This window comes from Coffea arabica, chromosome 8e (genome assembly GCF_036785885.1).
Source record: "Coffea arabica cultivar ET-39 chromosome 8e, Coffea Arabica ET-39 HiFi, whole genome shotgun sequence".
Taxonomy (NCBI): Eukaryota; Viridiplantae; Streptophyta; class Magnoliopsida; order Gentianales; family Rubiaceae; genus Coffea; species Coffea arabica.
In genome coordinates this window covers 48806425-48824522 of record NC_092324.1, presented here as the reverse complement: position 1 = coordinate 48824522, position 18098 = coordinate 48806425, and the positions used below count along the sequence as shown (strand labels likewise).

At 36.7% G+C, this 18098-nt stretch overlaps 3 protein-coding genes across 7 annotated transcripts; 2 read left to right on the top strand and 1 right to left on the bottom strand.

Moving 5' to 3' along the window:
- Positions 1 to 613: 613 nt before the first annotated feature.
- Positions 614 to 1386, top strand: LOC113703601 (uncharacterized). Of its 2 annotated transcripts, none has more exons than XM_027225023.2 (3): positions 614 to 763; positions 856 to 1004; positions 1152 to 1386. In XM_027225023.2, the coding sequence occupies exons 1-3, from the start codon at positions 758 to 760 to the stop codon at positions 1168 to 1170; spliced, it is 174 nt and encodes a 57-aa protein (XP_027080824.1). In that variant the 5' UTR covers positions 614 to 757; the 3' UTR covers positions 1171 to 1386. The 2 variants fall into 2 exon arrangements, with proteins under 2 accessions (XP_027080824.1, XP_027080825.1); XM_027225024.2 differs by having other exon boundaries at positions 856 to 1008.
- Positions 1387 to 3098: 1712 nt separating this feature from the next.
- On the bottom strand, positions 3099 to 9259 carry LOC113703599 (phosphatidylserine decarboxylase proenzyme 1, mitochondrial). 4 transcript variants are annotated; one of them, XM_027225017.2, is made up of 12 exons: positions 8877 to 9256; positions 8481 to 8569; positions 7755 to 7808; positions 7589 to 7654; positions 7421 to 7481; positions 7156 to 7265; positions 6796 to 7049; positions 6224 to 6330; positions 5219 to 5286; positions 4460 to 4537; positions 3875 to 3997; positions 3099 to 3521 (listed from the first exon to the last, which is right to left on the bottom strand). In XM_027225017.2, the coding sequence occupies exons 1-12, from the start codon at positions 9040 to 9042 to the stop codon at positions 3366 to 3368; spliced, it is 1332 nt and encodes a 443-aa protein (XP_027080818.2). In that variant the 5' UTR covers positions 9043 to 9256; the 3' UTR covers positions 3099 to 3365. The 4 variants fall into 4 exon arrangements, with proteins under 4 accessions (XP_027080818.2, XP_027080817.2, XP_071916971.1 ...); XM_027225016.2 differs by having other exon boundaries at positions 8865 to 9254; XM_072060870.1 differs by lacking the exon at positions 8877 to 9256 and adding an exon at positions 8764 to 8815.
- Positions 9260 to 14191: 4932 nt separating this feature from the next.
- Positions 14192 to 17745, top strand: LOC113703600 (uncharacterized). The gene is made up of 7 exons (XM_027225021.2): positions 14192 to 15007; positions 15181 to 15351; positions 15962 to 16126; positions 16192 to 16356; positions 16793 to 16927; positions 17247 to 17344; positions 17451 to 17745. The coding sequence occupies exons 1-7, from the start codon at positions 14819 to 14821 to the stop codon at positions 17641 to 17643; spliced, it is 1116 nt and encodes a 371-aa protein (XP_027080822.1). The 5' UTR covers positions 14192 to 14818; the 3' UTR covers positions 17644 to 17745.
- The last annotated feature ends 353 nt before the right edge of the window (positions 17746 to 18098 follow it).

Genomic DNA, 18098 nt, shown 5'->3' with positions numbered 1-18098 from the left:
ACTACTCAACTTAACCCAATCCTCTCTCAATTTTTGATAACTTTAAAGACAATTTTCTTAAAAATACTTGTGTCATAAGTGACTCTTTATAAGTCAGGATAACTTTCAAACAGAGCCTAAAGCTAGCAAATGAGAAACATAGCATGGAGATGCATAAAACTGGGGGGAAAAAAATATTTCCCAAAATTAGACCTATAAAAGGCAAACAAAAATTAATTGCCTCCAACTTTGTATGCCATATCCACATAAGTTCGGAAGAATAAACTGATGTGACTAGATTTTATTTAATATGGATAGTTAAGCTCTTCGATCAACATTCAATTCTAATTCATCTAATGACCTAACTAATAAAAGTTTAAAGAATTTAGTAATTATTTGACAACAATGGAGGCAGTTTTATACTTATTTCTTTTTTATTTTTATATAAATGGATGGCCTCCCCTTAATAAAAGAGTCCATTTTTTTCAAAAAAAAAATAAAAAATTCCTCGGTTAGGAAGGTTTTGCATCAAAGGAAAAGGATAAAAAAAGGTTTAGAACAAAACAGTATAGGTTAAACTGAAATTACAAATTAATTCAAGGGACCAATTTGCCAATCTACCCTCCGAATTTACAATACCCCGAGGACTTTATTTTTATTTTCCCATCTTCTAGCTGCTGCTGTGTGCTGAGTGCTGACCCGCCTGAAATAGATCGTTACTTTCATCTTCAAGACTAATCTGCTCAAGCTGACGCATCTCCACCTGCAAACAACGACAATGCCTGTAAGTTTTAGCCCTCTGATCTTGTATTTTGCTTGTATGGTTTGGCATAATTGAACAATTGAATATGTAATTTATTGGGGGTGGTTCTGAAGTTGAAGAGATTAATAGAGGTCGACCCACCAAGCCCACTAAGATATCTGATCGGAGTGGCAATCATGATGATCGGAGTTGTATTGCCCGTCGGCTACATGATGTTCCGCAACAAGCGCGTTCCCTCTTCTTCCTCTTATTCTAAGCAGACGTAGGTGTGCTTTTCGCGTTTCTGTTGTTTTTCCCATTATTCTTGAAAGCCCTCTTGAATTTTGGGTTTGGGAGTTATTAATTCGATCTGGAATAACATAATTATTAATGGGTTTTAACTCAAAGTTGGCAATCTTTTTTTTTCCAGGAATAAGGTTTTGATATAGAGGCATTTTTGATTGAGGAGGAAATTAGGATTCTTGATCTGCGCTGAGTTTTGGTGAAATTAAGAAGGGGAAGAACAAGGGACGGAAGCAAGATTACAAGGACTAACAGACCCACCTGTGCTTGTAAATGTAATCAAGTTTGAATTTTGGATATCAGCTTACTTTTTGTACCATTTGGATTGGCATCTCAGTAATGCAATTCTTGGTTTATCTTTATTTCTTTTCTCCTGGAAGCATTATGGTTTCCCTTTAGTCTTGCGGGTCGTGTGATCCTTTACTGGTACTACACATTATTACCTGAATTCATGATTTCTTGTAGTTTTGTTAAGGTATTCTTTATTGTTTATGATTCTTTATGGCCTCAAACATTGAGGTTCTTATCTGTGCTGCTGTTGATGTTTAACTTAAATATTGGGCTGATTCTGAGGGAAGCTAAGAGGGAATAGATGAATAAGAAATGAGGAGATATAGCTAATGGATCCAAATGAGAAGATATTCTTACATTGCATTTTTCTGGTAGCATTTTCGATTCCTTATGGTTTTAGAGGTAATATTTAGCTTCACTGGCTGTTATTAGCAGGGTATTCTCTAGCTCTTGTAGTTTGTTTAGCCATCTATACTTGCTATAGATTCTTTAATTACGAGGACTATAATGCTGATCTGTGTTGCAACTCCATTTGCTTGTCTAGTAATGTTTTGACATCTTAATTTGATTGGTGCTTCAGAGTTTTATTTCTGTACACAAGATGTATAAAAGCAGTTTCTTTGCCATGTTTTTGGGCAATGGTTTTTCTTTTTCGAGTCGGGTGTTGGATGGGGAGGGGAAAGGAATTTTTGCGATGCTTATCATCCTCTGGTCGGAATGGGGAGAAACGAAGTTGAACTGGGTTTAAATTTAAAATCAGCATATTGACTTTCTTCTAGCAGGAACAAAACTTTGCTATAGATGCATTTCATTGAGCAGATATTTTGTTTTTTGTTATTGGGTTGATTTTGGATGAATTAAGAAGCAAGACATGCCTAACAGATCAAATGTGGTTGTAGTGTGATTAAGATTGAAGTTATGATCATTAGTTTGATTCATATCTGAGTTGGGGTCTCAATGAATTTTTTTTTCCATCAAGTCTTATAGCTTACTATCAGTTTCAGGGTAGCATTAATGCTTGTAATTCATTTATTTGGAGGAAATACAATCCTTTCCGCAGGCCCCTCCTATTTTTAACCTCCGTAGCTGTAGTATCTGGTTTTTTCATCTCTTGCAATTTGGTATGTATATAATCTGTCACAGATTTTTTGTGACTCAGAACAAATAAGCTTCTTTTGTGCATAGTGAACATTTTGATTTAAATTGGCTTGCCAGGAATTCAGTTCTGATATCTTTCCTGTCCGTTTAGCTTTTTATTTATGATTACTTTGAAGAAATTACTTGCAGAAGTGCTTCTTTTTAACATGGATGTGTACAGAAGAAATTTCCTGCTCGTTTTTGAGGCAGGCTTTATCTTCTTTGGAAGTGGATGGAGGAATAATAGGTATCGCTCTGGTTGAACAGGGATTTAAACAAGCAACCTCAATCCTGCATATTCAAATATGCTGTTGGTAATCTGTTGTAAATGCTTGCTTATCTTGGGGAATTGTAAGCTCTGGTTTCTGATCAGTGGAGGTCACTTGTTTGAATAACTTCTGGTATTCTATGCTGTAAATTTTTTGTGTGTAAACGATGTCCACAAGGAAATATGTTGAGACAAGGAGTCTTTATATGCTATTAATTCCTTAGGTTTGACATTGCCAACCTTGGATATGCTACCAACAATCTAGCATGTAATTGAGATAACTTGCTAAATTATATGCTAGAATATTTATCATAGCTAATAAGACATTTGAATTGGATCCATAAAGCTCAAGCTTGACAGCGAATGGAATCAGTATAATTGGCACAAATAAACCGCACAATCACTATTGATAAGGATAAACATAACCATCTTGAGAAACTCTCAAGCAACAAATTTCTATCAATTACAGGTGAAAATTTGTCACTTCCACCAGAATAATGTGACACCGTATTTCCGATGGTGGACTTGATACAAATTGGACGTTTGCAAAGCTTTCATAGCTAGCTATTCATCACCAAAAATCTGGGTCACGATTCATAAGAATCCTCGGAATGGTTCACAGCATGCTTGACGAGCTATCATTAATTATGCATCATGCCATCTACCAAGTGCTTCACCCATACGGATCCTGTCCCCTCTTTCAATGCAAAATTTAAAGTCAGATGGCATACGCTCATTTGCAGATGAAACTGGAGCTTGGAAGACGAGTACTACAGTTGATCCCATGTTAAAAGCACCTACCTGCAATGTTAAAATCAAGATGCAGTGAACAATCAATTTCAAGCCACGATTCATACAGATGACCAGTTGGAAGCGTAAAAAGTGGTTAACATGCAATAGTAGAAACAATCCATCAGTTAAAACAAGCCCAACTAGTTTCCACAGGTTTCTCAGCGAATGAATGGCTGTGTTTCATCAGCTACAGTGTACTGTACAAGCACAAGCACACGCACACTCACGCTCAGAGGCAGCAACCCAAATTCGTGGAAATATTAAGTGCCAATTTGTGCTCTTTCGTTTTTTTTTTTTCAGAAAAAAGCATCAATATATCTCCTGCTTCTACTTTATTAAGAGAAACAGATTGCCTTTCATACCTCATCTCCTTTCTTAAGCATAATGCCATTGCCTTCAGGTTCATAAGCCCGTTCTTCAGGAGGTTCTGAATGCAAAAGTTTCTTTCTGGGCCGATTTGTGTGCAGTGTGGGTTCAACAAAAAGCTGTCCAATGAACATTTTGCAAGAGGACAGAAAAACAGAAACTATTCTCAGCTAACAACAGGAAATTTTGTGATGCCAACTAACTATATCATGTTTAACACATCAAAAATAGTGTTAGTATGCTAATTTGTCAGTAGCAGATATTTCGAACAGCCTGAACTTTAGCTGGATTCATGCAGTGGGGCAAATAACACTCCCAAATCCAAAGAATTCACTGTTCATGCCTATTGAATTAAATAAATAACTTTTAGCAATGTCTACTGACAAGAAATCCAGGTGTTTTAAATCCTTTAGCAAGTTTTAGAGGAAGCCAACTTGACAAAAGTTTGGAAAGTTCATACGTATGCTTTAGAACAAAAGAATGCAGCTGGGACACCTACCAAACAAACTTGTACCTTGGACAAGCTGTATTTCAACACATATAATGCTAATAATTTGAAATGGAAAATTTTGTAATCCAACCTCAATAGAACCAATATTTGTAGCACCAATTGCTGCCATTGCCATATATCCTTCTTGCCATTGACCTTCAAGCACCACCTGGTCATACAATTTAAAAATGAAAAAAAAGATATTAACAAAAGGTGTGCAAGGCATTTTTCTATGCGGTCCATAATAATCCATTTTATATTAAGCAAGCACATGATGGAGAGCCTCGATTCTCAAGCACAAAACACACACAAACAATTAACAGGGTATAACTTGAGATGATTGCCAGGAGTTCAACAAACTCTGTGAAAGGAAAAAGAAAAATGTGTCTGAAATCTGACCAAGCACTGACTGTGCATGGAGGTATTATGCTTATAAGGCCACAGATGAAAGTCCTACAGATAAATAGCAAATTGACTTGGTAAATTCGCAAGAAACACTTCAAAGAAATTATTTCCACTACCAGTTGGCAGTTTGCTGAGTGAAAAACTTGGCACTTCAAAGATATTTATGTATTTTAATCGCTGAGGGAAAAAATTGGCAGTTCGCACCTTGTAGAGATAAGATTAACATATTTTACTATAATTTGTTACATTCAACCTCGAGAGTATTTTGTGCAACTATAACAAATACAACTTATGTTAGAAACTAAGAATTTGTAAGTCCCTTCACCCTATAAATGAATTGGGGACAATGCTCAACAATAATGTGAATGAAAACATTGTCATCTCCTCACCACCCCCCCCCCCCCGGGGGCCCCCACAAAAAAAAGAATTGGATGAAGATATTTACCCTTTCATTCTCAACATAAAGGTTTCTGATTGTTCTCATAGAACGTTCATTCAAAGGATAAAGCCGACCTGCACAGCCAATAAGAGAATAGTATAACTACAAAATTTAGTAGGGGTATCTTTAATTCATCCAAAAAGCAGGAGGAAAAAAAAGGAGAAAATAAATTTAGGTAAGTGATTGCCCATAACATGCCTACTTCCTTTTTAGCCTATCGGGAAGAGCTAACCAGACTAATGACCATGAGTGCGACGGACACGGCAACCTCGTCCATGAAATCGCCATTAGGTGGAGGCATATTCTATACCACACTCGCTTTAGCTGAATCCACAGCTATTCCTTGCCTGTGAACTACTACTCCCAAAAACCGCCCTGATATTACTCCAACGGTGCACTTCAGTGGATTCAACTTGCTTGCTAAAGGCTGTTAAGGAATAAGTAAGGTTTACTGCTGCTAAGGTAAACTTGAGCTATGGACTTAGTAAAGAAGCACAGAGAGAGCAAAACGAGTTAGGGTTGGTATGGCCAGAAAGATTTATAGTCCTTCAATAAAGCTAATTTTATTACTTCAAAAGCCTAAATGCTGGTCAAACAAATCAGAAGCTATCTTAAAAGAAAAGGCACCAATAGTTAAATCCAGAAATAGGAAATAAAAGTTAAAATCCTAAAACTATTCATCTCATACACAAGATTGATGTCTGCGTTTCAGTGAAACATTAATGCTACCCCATGTATTAACTTTGGAGCACCTGCAAGTTTGAGTTACTAGGGAAAGTAACTAAGAAATTTCAAACGACAAAAGCAAGCCAAACTCAACATTCCTAAAATCATTGCCAGCTATAAGCTGTTCACACATTGGGAAGGACAAAAAAATGGTTATAAAAGAAGGAAGGAGAAACAGATAAAAGGATTAAAAATGTTAAAATCATAGAAAATGACAGTGAGAAGTCTGCTCCTCTATGAACCAAATGCTATTCTCCAAAAATATACAGCGGAACAAAGACTAACCTGAAAAATGTCGACGAACAAGTACATTCCAATCTACTGGAGAGTGTATCCGATGATAATCTCCAGGCTTCAAGTAAATTACACAGTAGAAAAGGCCTTTCATTGGGCTGCATAAGAATTTGACAGACATATTAAGTTGGGTTCTCCATGTGACATCACATGCTATTTGTCATGGAACTGCTACATGGGTAGAAACTACACTTGAACAAAGAAAATGCATCAACAGATTAAGCAGTAAATTTTATTGATTATTCTGTGAAGTCAGGGAGCTCAGTGAAACTTCCAGATATGACGGGTGAGTTATGTATTTTGGTGCCAAAAAGAAGCTTTAGATCAGGATTAAAGAAAATTTGACTAGCACCAACTCATTTCAGCAAGTGATCAAGCAATCAGCGAATATTATCTAGATTCACAAATATACTCTCCAATTAATACTAGAGAGATTAATCCCAGAAAAAATCAGAAAGAGCTAGGTTGAGCTCAGGAGTAGATTTGGAAAAGAAACAATAATGGTGACATTAAGGTTACTTGATGATGATGTAAGAGATGTTCAAACAAGGGAATTTAGTTACCTCTCTGGTGAAATGCCTCTAACTTTCGGAGAAGCCAGAGAAACTCTCCACCATGATTTCTGAGTCTCGTCTCCCATAGATTTATCTTCTCCACCAGACTCTTGTTGGATGTTCTCGCCAGCAGTCATGGGAAGGAATGATTTTGCTCCAAGCAGGGAAGAAACAGAATAAGAGAATCCTTTAACTTGCTCAATCATAACCCCAGCTTCCTTCAGCTCTCCAAATCTTAGAACTGTTCCATCTACAGGACTGATCTATGAACTCAAGACACAACAGTAAATTAAACAGACATTTAGAACCTAATAGCGCAAAACAGAAAATAAAACCAAGACTATCTCCAAGATGCTAGTTACCAGTTACCAGACAACATGGATCAGAATCGATAGGTCTACAGCCTTCTTTCAATGTGCGAACAAAAAAATGCCGTAAAGATGCATATTCTTCCAAAGGCAAGGCTGCTTCTTCCAAGTCTGAATTACAAAGACAATGATTAACTCCCAAAATATTGGTCCAGTGCAGCTTGCTTGCTTAAGGCATATTCTACCATAAGGAAACTGTTTAAAGCTACATAGTAAAACTGAATCAGCCAATCCAAAAAATTATTCAAATGGAAAAAGTAGCAAACTGGAATCGAATGCTCGAGCCCAGGCTTTGTAGACATGTGGCCGCAGCCAGATGGGATATTCCTGGTCAAGCAACATTCAACAGGAAATTTTTAGGAATGTTAACCACATGTTAAACGTTTGCAACATATGCACCTAGTTAATTGACAATTTTTCTAAGTGAAACTCACCACACTGGTCAAAAACCCCCAAAACCTTGAAATGGTACGCAGTGGTAGGAAGCTCAAGAATGTAGCCTGAGGTTTCACAAAGCCACAAGTTTGAAATGAAGTTCACTAGGGAAAGATCATGGTAGTTGAAATGAAAATCATCAATGGAAAGAAAAAAGCAGTTCACCTTTACATCAGGATGGAACTCCAATTCAATTCCTTTCTCTCTAGCCTCTTCGATCTGTCATAAGAAAATTGAGAAGATCCCAAAGCATGCTAAAAATATGCTATAATGATCATGTAACCCAACTGACTAAGAAGCAATACAACTGTCAAGAAATTAACCAATACATAGTCAAACTCACTCTCTTTGGTAGACAGCATACTTAGGGAACATTTCAAGATTGTTCCACTTGGAAGTTATCCTTCATATTAATTGAAGCAAAAGAAGCGGACAGAATTGGAGACACAAGAATAACTGTTTAATATCCCTGGAAACCAATATCTGACTCAGATAATCATAAACATCACAAAAAGGCAGGAAAAATCTTCTAGTAGCCTCATTCTATGTTCAATTCGTTTTTACCTCTTCACTTCTATCCATGAATCTTTAAATCAAACTAAATGTGGTCACTCCACGACAGCATCCTAGCCCTACAAATTTTCCACTAAGTTACATGACAAGCCAACGAAAATAAACAAAAGATTCTATTGGCATTTGCATATTCTAGCAACTCAATAGTTTCCAGCAGTAAAATTTCACGCGGTATAGCACTAGAAGTTATTTCAATTGAATTTAAATACCAAAACTGCTCATACATGTAAACTCATATCTTTAATCCAAAACAAATTCAATAATCAAATATTACCGCATGACCTTGAGTTTTTCCAAGGTCTATGGTGAAAGAGATACCTTCTTATCATCATAGAGTCGACGAGCGTGCAGCGCACCAAGCATAAGTACCGTTCCCACAGTTGCTCCCGGAACAAAGAAAGAATTACCTAAAATCCAAATGAAATTTCAACATTCACATACACAACAAATGACTCTCAATTTCAATAATTAACTATGTAGTGCATAACTAATTTAACTTAATTAGAAAAAACTTCTACGGAGTAACATTATAGCTAAAATCGTTAAACCCTGAGCAACAAATAAGCACGACAGTTGCATAAACACATATACGCTTTCGTACATTTCTCTGATATTATGCTGCTATCTTTCTTTCTCATTTGTTTCTTTAATTTTTGTTTTTGTTTGGTTTTGCAGTTTTAGAGAGTGAAGTGGGAGTTGTGCCTTGAGAGCTACCCCTTCGTCCGCCGCCGCCGCCGCCATTGATTGAAGCACGGGCTGCAGAGGATTGTACCTTCCGAAAGAACGTAGAAAAGTGGCGAGGCTGTTGGTGGAAATTTCGGGCGTGGCGAGCGGCTTGAGCGAAGAGAAGAAGTCTCTGAGTAGCTGCCCTGAACTTCATCTTCCCTGTGCAATCTCACTGTTGTAATAATGAAGGTTCAGAGAGAGAAATGTGGAAGATTTTGGGGAGTATGTATAGGGCTTATGATTGTTGAACTGCTTGTGAAAGGGGAAAGCGTGACAAACTTGTCGGAGAAGACGTTTGTGCGTTTCTAGAAGACGTCACAGAAAACTGCGCTTTCGTCCGCATCCGTCACGAACAATATAATATACTAGGCGGGGACACCGCGCGGATGCGCGGTGGATGGATAATTATGCCCAAATATATAGTTACAGTGAGTTTATTTGGACAAGCCAAATTTGGTTTGCAAAATTTGTTTTCACAAATCCCAATCACCTTTTTATCTTTCCAATCACCTTTTTATCTCACATACATCACATCACAAAAAGTGCTACAGTAAATATCTCAAAGAAATCATCCAAATAAACTCTTATCCAAACAAACTCAGTGTTAAATACAAAAGGAGCTTGTTTGAAAAGGTCGCTTGGCACATTTCTTGTATATTTGAGCATTTCAAATTAAGGTAGATGATCTCAATCAACGTGAAAGTGAAATTTAGAATAATTCGATAACAGAAAAGAAGTGAACAACATAAGAGTTCATATAATCTACGTAAATTATTCAAGTTGACACTAAAGTTTGAGCATGCCCAAGATTTAATGGCATCGACAAATACTATATATAAAATGTTGACACTAAAGGTTGGAGTTTTCCAAATGAAAAGAAAACGTCAACCTGATTACAGCATACAAATGTTATGCATTAGATAAGTTTTAAGTTGCAATGGACCAATGATATGCCTTAGAAAGCAAGAACGTCTTATTTAGCAAGCCTCATAGAGTACATTGAAAAGAAACAAACAAATACATCGAAAATGCAATGCTTATATCAATTGGTAAAGAATAACAAACACAATCCGAGGAAGATATTTACTTAGATACATCAAAGTTGTTGTATTCCCTATTATGGAGTACAGTTAGAACATGTTATTCCATGGGAATTGACCATCTACACCATCCTTATCAAAGGTGGGGAAAGTGTAGGTGGAACTTCTTTTATCAGGAACAGAGACTAATGTTTCTCCAGGCTACAATTGATGCTCAATCAGAAAGATATCCCAGCTATCTGCAAACTGCCTCTCACGCATTGCAATTGTCATTGTTTTCCTTCCAGTTCTCGAAGTAATTGAAGGCGTCAGGTCACTATGTATGAAGTATCCAACAAATCTTGGAACTTTCTGTTGTTGTTTAGACAAAATTATGAACGTGATATAATATGAATGGTAAGAACGAAATGAAAAATACCCCAAACTTACAAATTTATAGTTGTTTTGTTTGGTAACTACTTGATAGAAGCACACACCTTCAGGTAAGTTTTGAACAAAATTTGGTTCATCGATGATGATACTTGTGCCGTATTAATCTTTGTCTAGAGTTCACTAAAATCAAATTATGTATACTTGAGGTAAAAAACATATGGGGAAAAAAAATATACCAAGTTCAAAACAAAATTGAGGACGAACTTTAAATCTATTTTGCTTACTGTCTGCAGCTTTCCCTTATTGTGGACTGAATCAAGATTTAAAACAACTTTTCCCTTAGTGTATAAGAAGCATATTCCCTTGTTGTATACATGAATCAATTTCACTAATTTTATCATTTAAACTGGAACTCTATAGTCATGTCTTCTCAATTCAGAATTTTTCTGACGCATCTTCATCTGAAGAAGGCATCACAGATAAAGTTCATTTCTTTCCATTCTCTATGTTTGCCCATATATGTAGTTCCATCAAATCTTAGGAAGCAGGAAAAAAATGGAATGCAAGACATGTAAACCACCATGTAGGATAAACGTGAAGTAGCATGCAGGATAAAAGAGAATCAGAAAAAATGTTTCACATCAACTATCACAGCTATAACACGTCACTGGAGGAAAAATAAGAAGAAAAAAAAGGAGGTAAAGAACGAATACCTGTTTTTTGAAGGAACAGTAGCAGTAGGCAAGAGGATGCTGAGGATAATGTGAAGAGCAATAAACCAAAGCAGCACAACACATGTAACAAAGAAGCTAAACATAGAACTAAACAATAATAACGAAAAAAAATGATGCAAAGTTAGTGATCCAAGACAAAATCTCCAAACTTGCACCTACAACACATGAAAGCAAACTAATAAGAAACCTAAAAGGAAAAAAAGAAGACAGAAAAAAGATGTTAAGAAAATAGGAGGTCAGCAGTTAAATATTTACATCTTTTGTTATTTTTGCCTGAAAAAATACCACTGTTTTAAATGTAGAAATCCCTTTCAAAGAGTAAAAGAGCTTTGACAACTCAGAATGAAAAAGATCAAACAGCCAGTAAATTCTTCTGATGCCCCAGACCTGTGACAATGCTTCCTATTCAGCTGAAGGCATTTTCTTCAAAGCTAGTTCTGCGGCATCCTTAAGCTGCAATTTTTAGTGGGTAAACCATTAGAAAATAAAATGATGGTTAGCAGTTCCATAATAGTACCATTAAAATGACATACACTCAAATTTGCCTTGACACGATTCCACAACGGAGGTATATCAGTAGAGGGTTTTTTCACAGAAAGCCCTGGAGGCTTTGCATTCTTGAAAAAGGAATGTTTCAACAGTTTCTCTGCAGTTGGCCTCTTTTTTAAGTCTTTCACCAAGCACATTGCAACCATTTCTCTAAAAGACTGTTCGAAATTGAGGAAATGCTTTAGCAATAAAAACCATAAGAATGAGGAAATGCAGAAGTAGAAACAAACAGAAAGAATATGCAATACAGGATTGCAGTGGTCTTGTTACAGGACATAAAAAAATTACAAAAACCAAAACAATTGCTTATGGTCCACAGTTCAATTCAGCATCAAGCTTAGTTTAATTCCAGAAGTGAAGCAATAAATAAAAACAAGGGGGGAACAGATAGTGTAACATGTTAATGTCATCCCTAACCCATGTATTTTAACAGTCATTCAAGAAGGCAAAAAAAAAAAGAGAGAGAGAGAAAGAGAAAGAACAAAGAAAAAAAATATATCGCATCTTACCATTTTTCTCAATAAGCATCACGACCATATGCTAACTTAGTTTGTTATTATCCAAAATTATGTCTACCAACTGTGTATTCCCACTTAATCCAGATGCCTTGTCAGCTGGCATGAATGAAAACCCATCTAGAAGCTTCATGCACTTCAATCCCCATTTAACCATCAAGAACTCAATCAGGTGATGGCCACTGTTTACAGTAAAAAGAGAAATAAAAAATTAACATAAACCTGTGATACACCCAAGCGCGGTACCAAATGTCCTTTAGCCAAGAAAAAATCAGGAATTGAAAATCCATAACCACCTTCTGTTGTGGTAAGTTGTTATAAAAACCGAAGAGGGAGAATTCTGGAGCAAAAATGCCACAGTAGCAAAAAGATAATCAAATGCTTCAAAGTGCATGCATGGTAAAAACATCTTTCCAGTTAAGTGATATGTGAAACAAAACCAAAAAAGTCACCATATTGGGAAGAGAAAAACAGGGACAAACCTACCACTTGTTTCATATAGGACATCAGCTCCAAGGATAATATTTGGGCACACGGTGAATATCTGTTCATCCCAAACACCCCATGTAAGTCCCAGCACCTTGCAATACATATAAATATGACCAATTATAAGTTTATTGGGCTCTAGTCAAACGTGGCTTCAGATTATGGTCTTGATATAGAAACTAAGTATGCAATGCATCATTTATCAGTGAAGAACTGAAGATGCATCATATAAGCTAGCGAGTTAAAATCTACTACTATCAAATAAAAAACCATTCCATACTTTGCATGTCACATTATTCAGCCCACATTCTCTCCTCATATTAGCCAGCACCTGCACATGTCAAGAACAAAACTGAAGCAAGTAGAGATGTAACAAAACTACAAGACACAAAAATTACTCTAAACTATAAGCCAAACTTCTAAAAAATAAATGTCTAAAACAGCATAAAAAAAAAGACAATGAAGCAAAAGCGCTTAGATAATAATAGTCCAAAACACATAAATCTGTAGCAAGAAACTCGCCGAGGCAATTTTCCTGAAAACTCATCCAAGCTGTTTTTTGTCCCGAAAAACTGCAAAAATCTCTTCTAAACTTGAAAATCAAGAAGGCTACCGATAAATAAAAATAGTTCAAGCAAAAAAACAACAATAGGCTATTGATTTAAAAAATCATTGATAAAAACTCTTAAACATAACCTCAAACCTGAAAAAGATGGCTCCTTTATCATTGATCCCTCGCTCTATTGGGAAAAAAGAAAAAAAACCCACAACACGGTTTCTTCAGAAAGCAGAAAAATGTACAAAAGAACTCGGGCATAAGAAAGTGGAGGAATTAGAAGAATCAACACTTTTTCCTCTTTCCTTTATTTTATTTTAATCAAAACATTTTTTTCTGCTCAACTGATTTTTTCACCATCTATTCTCCCGTAACAAAAGGGAGATGGAAGAAGAGAAGAGAATAGGAAAGTTGAATTTGATGGGGATCTCTTCACATATCTCATATTGACCACAACTTCGGGAATGCACAATGGGTAATGTATGACAGAGAAAGGCTAAAGAATGGATAGGACTGAGTGGTCATCTCAAGTCCATCGCTTCTAGCAAAAGGCATAGATGATTGATTGATTAAAAAAGGAAAAGGAGAAACAAAGGGGAGAGGACGACTGGAGTGGTTGGGGTTGGTGGAGCTTTCCAGTGAAGAGTCTGAAGACCAATGCACGAAAGAAAGAATGAAAGAAAGAGAAAAAAAGGTCATGTGGAGCAAAAGGGAACTTGGTTGGAGCCGGTAGAGAAGAGTCTGATGAGCGGGCAGAGAGGTCGCTGACAACCTCAACCAATCGCCTGCAGAAAACCACAGTAGAGCTAAACAGTGGCAAGGAAAGAGACAGAAGCAAGCCTGGGACGAAAGGAAAGATGAGGTGCAACGACCACACAAACAAAAATTCACTTGCAACGAAGGCAAAATCGTCGCCAATCCCCTAACGCCACGTCACCATCGAGCCAATCCCCTCTCACCACGCGGAGGACGACCACGTCCGACATGGATACCGGGCGTCCGCCTTAGTCTATATGGTTAATAATGCTGCAGTCTGCACCCCTCTGTGCCTAAATAAAAATTACGCCTTATCTTTATCTCTAATGAAAAGTGATGAAAGATAGCGCCTTTAGGCATATCATTAGATAAGGCGTGGTGTTTCTGTTGGCTTATTCTCACTTAAACTAGCAAAAGCTGAGGGAGGACGTTGATCGATTTTCCTAGCAAGGGAAAGATTATTAACTATGGTGAGAAATCAACAAATTAGCCCTTCTTGATTAAACACCAATACATTCCAAAAAGAAGGCAAGATACATTCCTATAAATATTTGCAGAGTGTTCATTTCATACATGACCACAGCGTATTTCATTTCTATAATGCTAGAGAAACACTCTTTTTAACTTCCTTTTGATTCTTTGTAGCAGGGAAATCTTGTAATTTTTTAGCTACAAAAATCGACCTTAAAATTCACTTATCTTGTGATTACATTATGTCAATATAGAGGCAACCTTTATTGATCCTTTCAAATGAAAAAAAAAAAAGGAAGAAGAATCCTTGTATTAATCATGTGTTATGATTGCCTCCAAACTCCGACTATAAAAGACCCATCAGCAATCTTCTCCTTTCCTTTCTATTGCCCAATAGGCAACTTTAACCAGTGAAGTAGAGATAAAAGAAAGAAAAATATCTCAACAGAAAATGGCAGCTGGAACAGAAAGTATTGTTAAGTATGGGATTATTGGAGTTGGAATGATGGGAAGAGAACATCTAATCAACTTGTATCATCTCAGAAGCCAAGGGGTTGCTGTTGTATGCATTGCTGACCCACATGTCCCTTCTCAACAACTTGCTCTAAGTGTAGCAGAATCTTTTAATTGGCCACTCCAGGTAAAAAAAAAAAAAAAAAAAAATTGTTTGTTCAATGACATATGTTTAAAAACGAAGTATTTATCTGTTTTAAATTTGTGGGTTTTGTTACTTTCACAGTCTTTTTTCAGAATTTGAGTAAAGAAAGCAGGAAGTGGTTGTTGCGTTGATGATTTTCCACTTTTTTTTTGAAGGTTTTTTCAGGGCATAAGCAGATGCTGGATAGCGGCCTCTGCGATGTAGTGGTGGTTTCTACTCCAAATATGACTCACTTTGAGATTTTGATGGATATTCTTAATTATCCGAAACCCCATCATGTGTTAGTGGAGAAGCCTTTGTGCACAACTGTTGCAGATTGCAGAAGGGTCAGGCACCCCATATGCTGAGTAACTTTATTATCTTTCCTTCTTTTTTGGCTTCAATTGACTAGTTTGACTAGTTAGGATTCTATAGGGAAGGGCAAAAGATAAGCTTTTGAGTTTTCAGAGAATGCGTTCATTTATGAACATACCTTTCTGCATTCATCCCATTGTGTGATGGAAGGTTCCATTCCTTTGACAAAGTTTGCTAGTCCCTTTTACTGCTAATTTTTTCGTTTCATAGTTTGTAATTTGGCAAAGCACACACTAAACAAAACTAGGGGAAGCTACTTCGATTTTGAGTTAGTTATGTCAGCGAAGAAACATTTTGACACAACACCTATCAATCTGTCTGAATCTCTATGTATGACTTGGAGATGCATAAGTGAAACTTCAGTCTGTTTCCATGGTATAATTATCCTCAACTTTACCAGTCTCTCAGGGCATTGCTTCAGAATTGTATCCCGTTCACAAGCTTTTGCTCTTAATAACTGGTGACTGTAATTTATTTCTTTGGATCTCCCACGAATAAGTTATCTTTTGCATGCTTAATCCCATATTCTATGTTTATAGATGTTTGGTGTTAATATAAAGGATTCTAATATCACTGAATCAGGTTGTGGAAGCTGCCAAGAGAAGACCAGATATGCTGGTACACGTTGGGCTTGAGTACAGGTACATGGCACCTGTTGCTAAACTGATAGATATAGTCAAATGTGGAACGCTAGGGCAAGTCAAGATGGTGGCTATCAGAGAGCATCGATTTCCCTTTCTTGTTAAGGTAGATAAGGAACGATTTTGTATTGGTTTGGCATCCATTGAGTTGTTAAGACATGCTTGTTGTAGGTGAATAACTGGAACCGGTTCAACTGTAATTCTGGTGGTACTTTGGTAGAGAAATGCTGCCACTTTTTTGATCTGATGAGGCTATTTGCTGGTGCTAATCCTGTTCGTGTAATGGCATCTGGAGCCATTGATGTTAATCACAAAGATGAAATCTATGATGGAAAGGTTAGATTTTTTGTGGAATTCTCTAGTCCATAGTCCACATACACAGAAACTGGATATAGTAGCTGGAACTGTGCAGCAGTGTACTGTGGGCTATATAATCCATGTCAAGTTTGTGCTGCAGATTTACATTGACTAAATACCTCATTTTCACAAAGTTCTCCTATGATCCATTTTGGTTTTGGATATGGTACCTTTTCTCATAGTCTGGATGAAATTTCTTTTATGTTTGGTTGTAGTAATCAATAATCTTCGCTACATATTAGTTTGGGTTATGATTAACTCAATGGGTGACAGAGAGCAAATTGAAATGGGAAAACAACTTACTAGAGGAAACTTAACTCTGATAGGTCACATTTTTATGTGTTTTTATATTATGTACTCTTGTTACTTGTGATCATGTGACTCAAGAGTTCTTCTTTCCTCGTGTTGGGTTCAGGTTCCTGACATCATTGACAATGCTTATGTAATCATTGAGTTCGACAATGGTTCTCGTGGCATGCTTGACCTTTGTATGTTTGCTGAAGGGAGCAAGAATGAACAAGAGATATCTGTTGTTGGTGACGGTGGGAAGGTAAATGTCCTCCTAGCTTATCCTGTCTCCCTCCTTATGCAAGTAAGAGCTACACGTATTATGAACATGTTCTCCATTATGTAAATGCTGCAATTATGAAGAACTGCAGCATTAATTTGCATTTTCCTCTATGCCATTGTTGCTTCTCATTCTGTAATCACTGTAGCGGAAAATTGGAGATGAATGACATGTCATTGGTAGTACAGACCTTAGTTTACATTTTTCTCAGAATGTGTTTCCTATTCTATGTAGGATTCTGTGTTTCTGATATAACTCAAATTAGTGTTGCATCTGTTTCATTTCTTACTATATATTCTAGGGTGAGGCCTTTGTTCCTGAAAGCATTGTACGCTGGGGCACTCGAGTTGGGGGAAGGGAAGGTGTACAAACCTTGCAAGCCTCAGATGATCGAATACAGTGAGTCTCTCCCCTTGTATTGCATGCCTTCTCGTTTAAGTCAGCTAGTATGGCTGCTGATCTGCAAACCTATAGTATTTTACCTCACATAAATTTTGCTCATCAGATATGATGGACTGCATCATGGTTCCAGCTATTTGGAACATCTGAACTTTTTGTCTGCGGTCAGAGCTAAAGGGGCACAAGCTCCTGCTGTGAATCTGCATGATGGATTGATTTCGGTAGCTATTGGAGTTGCAGGACAACTATCGATTGAGAAAGGTCGATTTGTTACGATCGAGGAAGTCATAAATGAATAAACTCGAGTCTTCAACTTGTGTCCTCCAATACCAGCTAATGTGTCTTGTTATTCTCATTTTACACTACCTAAAGTTGCAAGTAAAATACAATCAATCGACCAACTGGAGCAACTTATATTTGATCTTTTTTTTTTACACCGCAATGATAACATTTTTATAACCTAATCTAAGAGAAGGAGGAGCCGATGAGAGTTGAATCACCATTGAAAAAAAACCACTGAAGACAGCTACATATAATGGCAAATCGGTGGGAGGTCAAGGGTTCATCTCACGTCACCAAAACTTAAGTTCTTGGTAGTATATTTGATTTTGAATGTCTGCAATTGGTTTTTTTTAGCTTTTTTTTAAACAAAAAAAAAATTTCAAAATTTAGGATCTAAACTTGAGAACACAACAAAATAAAATTTTCAAAATCAGAATCTATAATTAGGTTTTGAAAATTAATTGAGAACAAG